General features: G+C 40.3%; 1 protein-coding gene across 19 annotated transcripts in view; it reads left to right on the top strand.

Annotated features, from left to right (window-relative positions):
* The window catches only part of SGMS1 (sphingomyelin synthase 1), a 323,258-nt gene that overhangs the window by 281,968 nt on the left and 27,519 nt on the right, over positions 1-13,771 (top strand). For all 19 annotated transcript variants that reach the window (XM_023739618.1, XM_023739632.1, XM_023739610.1 and 16 more), the window contains one exon: positions 5,133-5,986. In XM_023739618.1, coding sequence (XP_023595386.1) covers positions 5,346-5,986 — 641 coding nt within the window. In that variant the 5' untranslated portion in view covers positions 5,133-5,345. The remainder of the gene's footprint in view (positions 1-5,132; positions 5,987-13,771) is intronic.

Below are 13,771 nucleotides of genomic sequence, written 5' to 3'. Positions count from 1 at the left end.
CTGCCAGAGGCCCACATGGAGACCTCTCTACACAGAAATTGTCGAGCTGGTCTTGTCTGAGGGGCTAGTTCTGCTCATCCCTGGAGGGTGCGAGAAGGCCGCTGTGAGGAGGTAACTTTGAACTGAGGCCTGAAAGCTGAGAAAGAACAGGCCATTTGAAAAGCCTCCCAGACAGAAGGAGTAATAGCAAATGCACAGACTCCCTGAAGAATAGAAAGAGGCTGACATTCAGATAGCCACCAAACACATGAAAAGATGCTCAGCATCATTAGCCATCAGAGAGATGCAAATCAAAACCACAGTGAGATACCGTTTCACTCCCACTAGGATGACTAAAATAAAAACAGAAAATAACAGACGTTGGCAAGGATGTGGGGAAATTGGAACCGTTATCTATTGTTGGTAGGAATGCAAAATGGTACAGCCATTGTGTAAAACAGTGTGGAGTTCCTCAGAAAACTAAAAATAGAACTACCATATGACCCAGCAATTCCATTCCTAGGTATATACCCAAAAAGACTTGAAAGCAGAGACTCAAACAGAGACTTATACACCAGTTTTCATTCACAGTAGCCAAAAGGTAGAAACAACCTAAATGCCCATCAACAGATGAATGGATAAACAAAATGTGGTACATACATACAATAAAATACTACTCAGCCAGTAGGAGAAATGCAGTTTTGATACACTACAGTATGGATGGAGCTTGAAGACGTTATAGTGAATGAAATAAGTCAATCACAAAAGGACAAATATTATATGACATCAGTTATAGAAGAAGACAAGAAAAGGCAAATGTATAGAGACCAAAGTTTTATTAGTGAGAGGGAAGGGGAAAAGGGAGGTTAACAGTGATGGAAAAATCACATTGATTAAGGATAGGGTTGTACAGCCAGTTATTGTAATTGCTGTCATTGAGTTGTACACCTGTAAAAAGTTGAATTGGCAAAAGTTGTGTGATAGATAACAACAATGGCAGAAAAAAAAGGTGTAGCTGCTGAGGCTATACAACCAAACACTTAATGGGATTTGGTTCCTTGGTTTGGAGGTTTCGGGTCCTGGTTTGATGGGACATCCCAGTTAATTGGCCTAATAATGTGTTTAGTGCCTCTGTTCTACCTCCTAGTTCATTGTGTAGTGTCTAGATGGTGCCTGGCTACCATTCCTGGACATTTTGATCAAAGATTCCATAAAAGAATCCTGATCAAAAGGTGGACATGCAGAACAGAATTTAAAATTCTCATGAACTCTAGACTTTCTGAAGCCATGGAGGGTAGATGAACCCCTGAAACTATTGCCCTGAGATTATCTTTAAACCTTAAACCAAAGATACCCTGGAGTCATCTTAAGATGGAACAATAGTTTAGCTTAACTAGTGAAAAAAGTCTGCCTTGAGCATTACACTCTTTTAAGAACAATCTGTATGGGATCAGATTGACAACAGCAACTCTAAAGATTAGATAGGAACCTTAGGGGGCAGTGAGTTTATGTTAATAAGGGAGGAACAACTCAGAAAAGGAATGTGAGAATGGTTGTACAACTCAAAGACTTTAATCAGTGTTGTACATGTAGAAACTGTTGAATTGGTGTATGTTTTGCTGTGTATATTCTGAACAACGACAAAATAAATAAAATTTAGGGAAAAAAAAGGAATAGAAGGAGGCTGGGGTTCTATAAGGAGGGGAAGGGTGGGAGAAGGTGAGATTAGAAAAGAGAGGAGAGGCCAGATCCTTTAATCTCGTCCCATTACTGAGAAGTCGATTCTGACTCGTAGAGTTTCAAGGCTGTAATCTTTATGGAGCAGACTGCCAAATCTTTTTCTCCTATGGAGCGGCTGGTGCGTTCAAACCACTGATCTTTCAGATAGCAGCTGAGCGCTTAACCACTGTGCCACTAGGGCACCTTTTAATTTCTACGTATCTGTTTTATAGCTAAAGACACAGATTTAGGCAGAGGTTGGACTTCACAGCCATGTCCTCTGCTGCCTTGTGTACTGAGGACAGCTCTGGTAGATGGCTAAATATCTGCAGAAAGATGCATGTAAGAGTGTGCAGGGTAGGGGTGAAGGGCTTTAAATTTGAGAAAAGTGTTTCTTTTCAAAGTATGGGAAAATTAGATGTTAAGTGGCTTCAGAAAGAGCCATCAGTATTTGATCGTCCTATGTATGCAGCTCTGGTGGCGCAGGAGCCCTAGTAGCACAATGATTAAGAGCTCAGCTGCTAAACCAAAAGGTCAGCGGTTCGAATCCACCAGCTGCTCCTTGGAAAATATGGGGCAGTTCTCCCCTGCCCTACAAACTCGTTATGAGTCAGAATTGATGTACGGCAATGAACTTTTTATATTGTCCCTTATCCTTTGATTTTTTTTTTTCCCCTTCTATTTCATATAGTCTCTTAAGAGGACATTATTGGTCTTTTCCTCCCATCAGTGGGAAGTGAAGTAGAGCCTTGGCTTTGGCCAGGTCTCTGTGGTTCGGAGGTGCTTCCCCCTCCTGGCAGGCAGTGCAGGTCTCTGCATTGGGCAGGGAAAGAAGGAAGAACATAATGTGAAAAGCCTGGTCTTTGTTCATTTCCCCTGAGGGTGGATATCCCGCTGAGAATTTTTCTTTAGAGTTCTCATAGCTGCTTCAAGGTGCTTTGGGTTCCCTTGGCTTTTGTCCTAATTGTACTGAGGAGTACTTGAGGAGGGCCCTCTGGTGTGATACCAGGAGATCCCCTTTCCTGCCAGGACTCCCATTTGGGGCTGGTCTTCTCATCACTCTCCAGGCATTACTAGTGACAATTAAAGTTTCTCTGTAGTGGTTTTTAAGTGGTCAGAGATTCACTTAGGTTGTATTTCTCGCTGGAGAATGCCCTCCTTATTCTCCTTGACCATCCAAATTGTTTTAAAAGCCATTTTCAGTATCAAGGTATTTGCAGTAGGTTTGTTTTCCATTAAACCATCTACATGCCTAGGGCTAAGGAAGTTTTTCTGAGAAACAGAGGAGATACTGATTGAGTACCTTCTGAGCATCAGGAGTGTAAGATACATGGGTGCTCCTGGGAGAGTCTATACTGACACTCAACAGCGGAGTTTGATAAGGAAGGTGCTCAGAAGAGGGAATGCCCAACTCCTTTTTGCAAGGTCTGGAAATATCTTTTAAGCTTTACTGCCATTTGGGCAGTTATTTGGGCTGGGAAATTAAGAGTGGACATATTGCCCATCACATTCCAGAGTCAAATTTTGGGCTTCAGTAGAAATGAGTTTGGACTTTAAAATCAGAAGACCTGGTCTCACCTCTTATTTGTACCAGCTACCCACTGTAGGACTCTTACTCTTGATCCTTTAGGTCAGTACTCCCCGGTGTGTTCCATAGGGTGGTAATATGAGTTACAGGCGAAGAAGGGGACAGGGAGGAAGACAGCCTTGATGAAGTTAGTTTGAGAAATCCTGGTAAAGTTTTTTCACTGGAAGGTTTCCTGGAGATTTTAACATGCTAATGTGTACTTTTGTCCCTAAGAAAGATGACGTTATGCAGTTCCTAGACTTATTTGGCCACAGGATACGTAAAAAGCATGGAGTATTTTATTGGATTATTATTCCACAAAACACACTTCGGGTAACATTGTCATCAGTAATTTCCAGCTCTTAAAATCTCCAAATCTGGGCAAGTTATTTACAACCTTCATCATATGAGGAAAAATGTTAGCCCGCTAGTAGACAGGGTTTTCTCACGGTAAGACATAATGGACAGTGGCTATTGGATATGATAGGAAATTTGACAAAGAAAAAAAAAAGGATATGAGAATCAACAGATCCTTTTTGAAAATCACTATTTTTTAGTATCTATGTTTCATCAACTTACCCATTTAGTTTCTTAGTAAAGTCCTGATAACAATGCTGTGAAGCAGGTACTTGACTATCCCCGTTTTACAGATGAATAAGCTGAAGCTCACATATGAGTTATGTATGGAAGATGTTCAGATCAAACTATGGTCTGTCTTAAGCCAAAGGCCGTGCTTTCATTAACCATGATGCGTTGTTGTAGAATTAGATCATTTATTTTTAACTTTCGTTTTTTATTTTAAATGATTATAAAAGTAATACATCCATATGAAAGAAAAATAAACCTAAAAAACCTGTTGCCATCGAGTTGGTTCTGACTCCTAGCAACCCTATAAGATAGAGTAGAACTGCCCCATAGGGTTTGCAAGGCTGTAATCTTTATAGACACAGACTGCCCCATCTTTCTCCTGCAGAGCAGTTGGTGGGTTTGAACCACCGACCTTTCAGTTTGCAACCAAGCGCTTAACCATTGCAGCACCAGGGCTTCTTGAAAGAAAAATAGGTGAGAGAAGAGTAGAAAATACCACCAGGCCCATCAAGTGTAACTTCAGTTAATATCTGATGTATTTCATTCCAGTAATTTTAGGCTCTGTTATATTGATTCATCATGGTTGTAATTATAATACACATATTATATGTATGTGCATTATATATGCATACATTTATACATACATGAATTTATAAAATTTTGAATTCCAATTTTTTACTCTCCCTTACAGATGTTCATTTTGGTTATTGCCACATAGCTGGTTAAGTATTTTAATAAATAAACACACTGAACTAGGATTCAGGGGCTTCATGATAACTCTTCTACACAAGCTGCACTTTACCATGAGCAAGTTCCTTGACCTTTCTGGACCTGAGTTTCTTGGTTTATAAAAATGAGAGAGTTGAATCAGATCACTGATTTTCCACCTGTGGGCTTCATGGCATACCCTAAGGAGCTGGGAGTAGAAAGGCCACCAGAGCAGGCCCTTGCCCTTCACTCCACCTGTTCTTCAACCCAAGCAGCTGCTTTTCTACCTCTTTCATTTATTTGGAGTCCCAAGCACATTTGAAAAAAGGAAGTCACTGATTTTTGTAAAAAATGTTGGACCAGGTGATGTTGAAGCTCAATGTTTCTATGAGTCTCTTCTATGATATCAGTTAAGTTGCTGTGTGCTGTGTACATCTTTAAACATTTCTCCATCAGATAGAATGGTCCAGTAGGCAGATTTGCCATTTTCCTCACTCGTGACAAGATCTGCATTTTAAGGGGGTTTGATTTAGAAATCCCATTATCCTGACATTTTCTCTTGCCTCCACAGAAGGAAGAATCTTATTCAACAATGAGGTGAATTAATGCTCAGGCACTCAAGAACCCTGGACAGCTACATGAAGTGTTTAAAAACTGCCCTGACCATCTTGCCAAACAAGTCTCTGCTCACGAGGCCTGATAGGATGAGCGAGCCGAGGAGGGACGATGTCCTGCCCTGTAGGAACAGTGATTGCTGACCTGTCGTGAGCAAGCTGGGGACCGCATGCTGTCTGCCAGTACAATGAAGGAAGTGGTTTATTGGTCACCCAAGAAGGTGGCCGACTGGCTGTTGGAGAATGCTATGCCAGAATACTGTGAGTCTCTGGAACATTTCACAGGCCGGGACTTGATCAACCTAACGCAAGAGGATTTCAAAAAACCCCCCTTGTGCCGAGTTTCCTCTGACAATGGGCAGCGGCTCTTGGACATGATAGAGACCCTGAAAATGGAGCACCACATGGAAGCACACAAGAATGGCCATGCCAACGGGCACCTCAGCATTGGCACAGACTTCCCCACCCTTGACAGCAGCTTCAACATCAAGGTCAAACCCAACGGGATGCCAAATGGGTATAGGAAGGAGATGATCAAGATCCCCATGCCAGAACCAGAGCGCTCCCAGTACCCCATGGAGTGGGGCAAGACTTTTCTGGCCTTTCTTTATGCACTTTCCTGTTTTGTTCTCACCACAGTGATGATCTCGGTCGTCCATGAACGAGTGCCTCCTAAGGAGGTGCAGCCTCCACTACCAGACACGTTTTTTGACCATTTTAACCGGGTGCAGTGGGCCTTTTCTATTTGTGAAATTAATGGCATGATCCTTGTAGGACTATGGTTAATTCAGTGGCTGCTCTTAAAATACAAGTAAGTAAAGCAAAAGCTCTCAGATTTAACTACTAGGGATTTGAGCTGCAGGTGTCTAATTTTTATTTGGAAATGAAATTTATCAAGCAGTGGGAATCAAAGCATATTATTTCTTTCTTTCTTTCTTTTTTTTTTAAACCACTTAACCTGTTGAACTAACTATAGCTCTGGTAGCTATAAGAGAATGCTATGTTGTTTGTTGCCTGCTTGGTACAGGATTCGTATGGAATGAGAGAGGATCGCCAGAGATGATGTTCTTCTGTTTTCACTTAACAAGAAAGAAAACCCTCAGATACCTTCAAAGAGTACAGGCTGTTGAACCTCCCAGTCTTGGTACTATTAACTCATCAAATAAAGAGTTGACAGTTGGCCTAATGCATTGTGAAGGGCTGTATAGTTTTTTCCCCACACAAAGTCAGACACTGGAACTTTAACAAAACCTGTTTCATACATAGAATTCAGAACAGCTATTCCAGAGTGGCTTGGATTCTTGGAAAAATGATACCATTAGGATGTGGCTTTCTTCAGGTAGCTGGAATGCAGATTAACCTGCATGGATTTCCAACTTCTAGAATGTGTGGCATTTAAAGCATTATATGACTTTTCCATTCAGGTTTCTCAAGGTTTTAAATAGGCACCTCTTTTAGTTTCAGGTGGACTTAGAGTGGCTTGATGTACCCAGCTCTGCATTCTACACCGTTCTCTCAGGCTGGCTGTTTGCCTGGGTTGCCTGTAGCAAATGAACTACCTACATGGTCCTGGTCACTGGGTGCTTGATTTTCCCCTTAGCAGAACATCTTTATCACTTCCATGCATGGGGGTTAGAAATTAGCTTGTTAAGAAATTAAATTTCTCTCTGGTAGACTGTGTTACGTGACCCACTGTGTGGTTGAATATTAATAAAATTAATATTATTAATTAATTTTAAAATATCTTAAGAAAACAAAATGCAGACTGAGAGTTTATGCTGAACATTTTCTGACAGAAATGACAAGTTTTTTTCAGGTATGTTTTTATAAGATAAGGAGTTTTTTTTTTTTTTTTTTTTTTAATTATTAATCTGCAAACAGAAATTAAAGCAGTTCCTGAGTTTTTGCCAGGGAAAGAGTATTGTAATTTGTGAAAAGGAAGTTGTTTAAGTGGCCGGTGTTTATTTTGGGGCTAGTTAAGCAGTCCTAGAGTTCAAGGTAAATTTGAAATAGAAAGGATGGTCTGTGCTGCTTTTGTTTTGGTGGAAGATTGTTTTTGTTTGCTTTCGTTTTAATAGGCTGACTACGTAGGAACAGGCTTTAGAAATATGAAATGCTCAGAATTTATTAAATACATTCTTTTGGCTACCAAGCTTCAGTCCTGCTTTTGAGTTTTTAATGGTCCTATATAACCTTTTATTCCTAAAAGCCCATTGAAAAAAGATGCCAATACTTTTCCTTTATACAAACAAGATCAACTGAAATTGCGTTTCCTGGGTTTTTTCTGATGTTTGTTGTTTTGTTTATGTGAGTTTGTTTTCTGGTTTTTCATCAAAATTCTTACATGCAAGCAAATAATTTACTGCACTGGAATATAATTTTAAGTAAGCTATACCATATACGAGTTCAGATCTCTCAAAGAACTGTGACTTTATAAGTAATTTTATTCCTGTTCTAAGGGAGTGTCCTAATCATAGGACTGATTTCTGTAAAGTGTATATTACTTTTTGTATTTTTCCTAGTAGGAAATTATCCTCAAATCTGTTTCTCTTTATGCTTTCTAATTTCTTGTTTTATTGGTAGTTACTGCCGATACTACAGTCATTTGTATGCTTAAATTGTTGACGAGTTATAAACGAGTTGATTCGTGCCTTGGATAAAATTAACCCTGTGCTGGGATGCAGTCAGCCTGGGTTCTGGCTCTGGCCATGCCTTAACGTGGTGGGTGATTTGGGTGAATCTCTAGATCTCAGGAGCCTCATTTTTCTTGTGGATAAAATAAGGGCCTTTGAGTCTGGATGGTTTCTGTTGGCCTATGAAACAGTTTTGAGTCTACCGTTATTTAATAGGCCAGTTATGTTTGAATTTTATTAGCTTTAGTGTGTTTTTGTCCAGAATGTATCCAACTAAAGATTCTTTAAAGTCCTTTCCAGGGTTCCACCTCAGTGAGATAGGGACATGGGAAATGGAAGCTGACTCTTGCCATGATAATCCTAAGCATTCTCCCTGCCCGTCCTTCTACTGTGGCACATTCCTGATTTCCCATCTCCCTCCTTGTTAACCTCTCTAGGTGTATGTGGCAGACCAAACGTGTAAGAGACAGGAAGAAAAATAGATTGACACATCGTCAAGCAGTGGGTATTTATGAATTACCTTTCTCTGCCTCTCATAAAGAAGATTGAAATGTTTTGTAGTGTCAGAGAGACCCCTTGTTTCTAGTTAGTTGGCTTTTGTGGTATAGCAGTTGATTTATCCAGCATGTTTGAGAAGTGGATCCCTCTGGTTACAGGATATTCTCTTTGATGGAGAGTTAACTCCTCACTGTTTTCGTGCTTGACTCTTCTGAGTCTTGACCCCTCTCCCCAACCTCCTCCAGGATATCTGCCACTCAGGAGCATGTTTTACACAACGCCTCTGAGTTAAGCCTTTTTGGACAGTAATTCCCAAAGGGGCATATTACTTTGATCTCAGTAGTCCTGGGAGTCTTTGGAGGAAAAAATCAGCCTATTCTTGTCTCTACATCTTCTGCTTTTTAGGGACTAATCAAAGGCTAAAAGTGTCGAGGATGATTTATTAACTGAGAAATGAGATCAATGGAATTGGCTAAAACCCTCCAACAACAAACCCTTTAGCCAGATGTTTGAGGTGTGGAAAACCTTGATGCTGAGTTTGTGACATTGTAACATTTGGATCTATTCTTATGTTGTATTCAATTGTCCTTAACTGTAAAAACATAAGTTGTGCTTTTTTAGACTTAAAAAAAAATTTTTTTGCCTCCTTTCATTCTTGACATCGCCCCCTCATGTTGGTATGTATATGTGTTTACATGTATACATATATCTACATGGGATGTCCATGACATTGAGAAGTGGAAAGCAACAGTAATGCCTATCCTTGAGAACTTTTTGGTTTTTAAAATTGTAAATAATGTTGTCTCCCCATTTAGAATTGGACTTTCAAGCCACTGACTAGGAAAAATTCCTGGGAAATCTCTGCATTTGTGTCAGACTTCACTGCAAAACAGGTATCCCTTGTTTTAAGAAAGCATGATAAAGAATATGTTAAACTTACAGATTTGATAAAGCCTGAAGACTTAAGGAATTTTCATGCATGGCTAAATCATGGCTAACACGGTGGCACCTACGTGTGATACGTGTGGCTCAGCTCAGTTAGGACATTGTAAACATCTGACGAAGAAGGTAGCCAAGGAGCAGGATTACAGAATGTCCAAGTTAAGGGTTTTCTAGTCACCCAAGAAATCATTATGATTTAGTATGGTGACCATAGGACCTCAGATTCAACTTGTATAAAGCCAGATTATTTTCTTTTTCTTCTAACTTCTTATTCTGCCTGTCTGGCGAGTGGCATTTTCTAAATCCTAGGAGAACCCCTCAAGTTTTTTTTTCCACAGATAGTCACTAATTTCAGATCCACCTCCTTTTCCATTCCTACTTTTTAGCACAGCATAGTGGGGGCTCCAGTGGAAGTCCAGCTCCTTATCATGAAGCTCAAGGTCCTTCATAATCTGACCCCCATGTGTCCTGCCTCATCTTTAGCTACTCCACAGTTTCCCTAAAACACATCAAGCTCATATCACATTTCATTCTGTTATAGTTATGCGTCACTTAATGTCCCTTCGGGTAGCGTCTGACCACACGTACCGTGGTCCCATAAAGTTATAGTAGAGTCCTTGGGTACAACCTGTAGTTACAAGTCAACCCCCATAAAGCCTATTATATTAAAAATTCAAGGTACATACAATGGTTTGTAATAACAACGGGCACCGTTTGCGACTTGCGTCAAAACATTATCATTGTTACTGTATTATGTTAAAGATGTTTTAGTGTATGTGGCAGTGTTTCTCTAATTTTTTTTATGCATAGAAAGGTACACTATATACTAAGACAAACATTTGATTAACTGACATTAGATACTAACTGTACCTAACTGTTCTGATTTACGTATAAATTCAGCTTAAAGATAGATTTAGAAACAGAGCTTGTTCATAATCCAGGGAATGCCTGTATATAATACGGTGTTCACACAACATCCAAATCACATAAGATCCTGTTTCACAGAGCGTATTGTGAACATTAACCGACACATGACTGTAGTTATGTACCGTCTCCTTCACTGCTAGATTTTAAGTTCCTCAAGGGAAAAAGCTAGGTCTTAACTCATTATTCATCTTTATATCCCAGCCTGATTCAGTGTCTGTCATATAGAAAGTGCTGATTTACAATTCATTCAGTCATTCAACTTATATTTATTGAACAACCTCCTATGTGCCAGGCACTGTTGTAAACCCTGTGTATGCTGCAGTGAGCAGAGGACCTGATGCTCTCTGACCAGAGTAAGACAGGCAGTAATCAAATGAATATGTAAAATCAGGTAGTAATAAGGGAATGGAAAAAAATAAGCAGTGTAAAGGGATAGATAATGTTGGGGAGAGTGGGGAGGGTTTGGTATTTGAGATAGGGTGACTTGAAAACACCTCTAATGAGGTGACATTTGAACAAAGACCTCAATCAAATGAGGGAGAATGCCATGCAGATGTTAAGGGGAAGAGCGGTCCAGACAGGAGCAGAGCAAGTGCAGAGTCCTTGAGGCCTATTTCTGGAACAGCTAGGAGCCCGTGTGGCTGAAGTGAGCTGCAGGCAAGTGGTTAAAGAAGTGTGGACGGCGAATCAGGTCAGGCATTGTGGGCAAAGAATAAAGATTTTGGATTTTAGTCCAGGTTTGGTGGCAAGGCATTATAGGACAAGGACACAAACAGATGTGTATTTTAAAAGAATCAGTCTGGCAACAGTATAGAGAATAGGGAAGCAAGAGTGGAAGTAGCGGACTGGTTAGGATGCCTTTGCAGTAGTCCAGGTAGAAGATGATGACAGCTGAGACTCAGTTAATGTTTGTTCAGTGAGTCCATTTTGTGCTCACATGGCGGAAGGGCATGGATTCTGTAGAAGCCCTTTGCTTCCATTAGACCTGCTTGTTTTTGATAGCCATAGGACTGGCTGCTATTGCAGTATCTTTCTCATTCAAGATTTCGAGGTCTGTCTGTGAACCCCTGGTTTTTATATGGAATTTAATGGAGAGATAGAATTCACTAATTTGGGGTCTTGCAACTAACTGGGATGTTTTTTATTTCAGAGCAAAATCAAGTCACGTGTATATCCTGATATGTGTTTTGTACCATGGCTTTTTTTGTATCAGATATTTGCCTAAAAGTAGTATTACACGTCATTGGGGCTGGGGAATGAGGGGTTGTGTTAGGATGAATTAAGTAATTCAGGGTCTGTTGGTTCATTGTTGGTGAAAAGATTTGAAGAAAAGGAGCCATTGGGTGGTTAGAGCAGAGACAAATGAGTGGCAGAGGCACTTTAAGGGTGGGATAGAACATTCTAGCACAAGCAGTTGTGCAGAGTTAGAGACCTGTGAAATGGAAATGGCTACTGACTGGGTTCTTTGTAAGTTGATCCCTCGCCAAAAGAGAAAGTGGGGGAAGAGAAATGGTGTTGGCAGATTCTGCCTAAGACTTGCCATGACACCTCTATTCAGAACTGTTTCTAGGGGCTTCGTTGATCCCACAGGAAGGAACAAGATTTTCCAGTGTGGCTTTTCTAGGATTATACTCAAGAGTACTGGAATGGGTTTTTAGATGCTTGGCAGCATTATGTATATTCAGAGATCACTTTGGAAAAGTCTTACATTTTAGCCTTTGAGAAATGTTATAGCCTTATTTATCTATAGCATTTACTTCTCTTCTGTGAATGGAATATAATTTCCAAGGACATAATCTTGGTGCTGATGGGCAACTGCTGCAGTCAGATGCATCTATTTCCTCTTCTAATCCCCAAGGTAGTTTAGGACCACAGACATTGTTAACATTTTTTCCATTGTTTTTTGTCTTTGATGGTTGTGATTAAGTAAAGTTCTTAAAAGCACTTGCTGTAAAGCATTTGATATGAAGCAGGTCTCTCCAGGTTCCTGTTCAATGGACTTTAATTTCTAAATTCCAGAAGAGCCTTTTCTTAAGGCTGTTTTGCTATATTATAAACTGACCTTCTACTGTGAACCGTAATGCTAGTGTCTAACAGAACATCAGAACATACTTACATTTAGTTATTTACCAAAAATTATTAAAGACTGTGTGCTAGGGCTGTAGCAGTGAACAAAACAAACGCGTAGAGATTATATTCTGGGGAATTTTTGTTTGTTCTCACACTAACATCTCAGCTTTTGAAAGCATATTTTCCAAACTCTACCCTAATATAAAACTCAGGAGGATAAAAATTCCCTCATGTTACTACAGCTTTGATGGGCACCAATCCCGTTATTTAATTGGCTGATTAGCAGTCATATTCTTCTGTAGTAATAAAGCAAGGTAAGAGTGCAGGGTTTGTCTCTTCCCTACCTGTTTCTGCCCTGTAAGTGTGTAAGCTGCATCTGTTATGTACTTGCTTGAAGTCTGCTTTAGCCTGTTCTTTTTCATCCACATGTCAAAAATCATTTTCACCATTGGCAGGTGGCAGATTCCAAACCAGTTGATATTTGAGCAATAAGAATTCTCTACATGCATTGTATCATTTGATTCTCTGAATCAACCCTTAAAATAATTGGTATTATTCGCCTCTCTCAGTGAAGATAGCTGAGATTCGGAGAAGCCGTTGACTTACCCAAGGCTCTTCAACAGTAGATTTAGGGGATTGAAGGACTTCATTATAAATTCAGTCTAGAAATTTCCTAGTATAACAGGCACCTATTGTCTGGAAATATATTTTCTTAGCAGACATTATGGCATAGATTCCACATGCACAGGACAGAATAAAAGCAGAGTAGCTCAGTGTTTGATAATAAGGTTTATATGTTGTAGACAATGCAGGAGACATGCATTTGCTCTAGGGTGCACCTGCTGACTCGTAGCTGTAATATCCGCTGTAGTTTTTAGAAAAGGTGCTTAGCCTTGTCCCAGCTGATTGCTATCCCATAACGTCTTAGGTGTGGCATGGGCCCTATTCACTAGCTACAAGGATACCCAATCTGAAAAATTTCTTTCCCACCAACTTCAGTCATGCCTTCCCCATGAAAACCGCTAACCAGGAATGCCTAACCTTACTCTTTTTCCTTTCTGTTTCTAGCAAGTTTTCTCTCCTCACTTTGATTCTGAGCCACCATATGCCTGGGCTATAAAGCCTGGGCTGAGATCCTGTTGTCTTTCCTTTCTTGAGGTCCGTCCTGTCCCCTTATCTTCCCAGATAATCTGGACCTCCCAGCTTTTTGCAGGCCTCTACTTTGCCTCCTCTCTCCTCTTTTTTCCTGGGGGCAGTACTTGGAGTGGGGGAGGACAGTCGCTCTAAGGAGTAGATGGCAGATTCAGTCACAGACGCTACCTTGCTTCTCATTCTCACTTCAGCTGGTGGTCTGATCTGCTTTCATCTTTTCCAGTTTTTACCATTTTAGGTGTCACAGTCTGAACACTGGACTAAGCCCTAGGAGTTGTAAGGAAACTGGATTTATTCTGTATACTTCCCTAAATTCAGTAGTCCCAGCAGTTTGGAAAATAAACATGAAAAGAGGCTTTTAAACTGAGAGTTAG

Source organism: Trichechus manatus, unplaced genomic scaffold, assembly GCF_000243295.1.
Source record: "Trichechus manatus latirostris isolate Lorelei unplaced genomic scaffold, TriManLat1.0 scaffold00007, whole genome shotgun sequence".
In the NCBI taxonomy this organism is placed as follows: domain Eukaryota; kingdom Metazoa; phylum Chordata; class Mammalia; order Sirenia; family Trichechidae; genus Trichechus; species Trichechus manatus.
The sequence above is the reverse complement of the archived record's forward strand: the minus strand, read 5'-3'. Positions and strand labels throughout refer to the sequence as shown.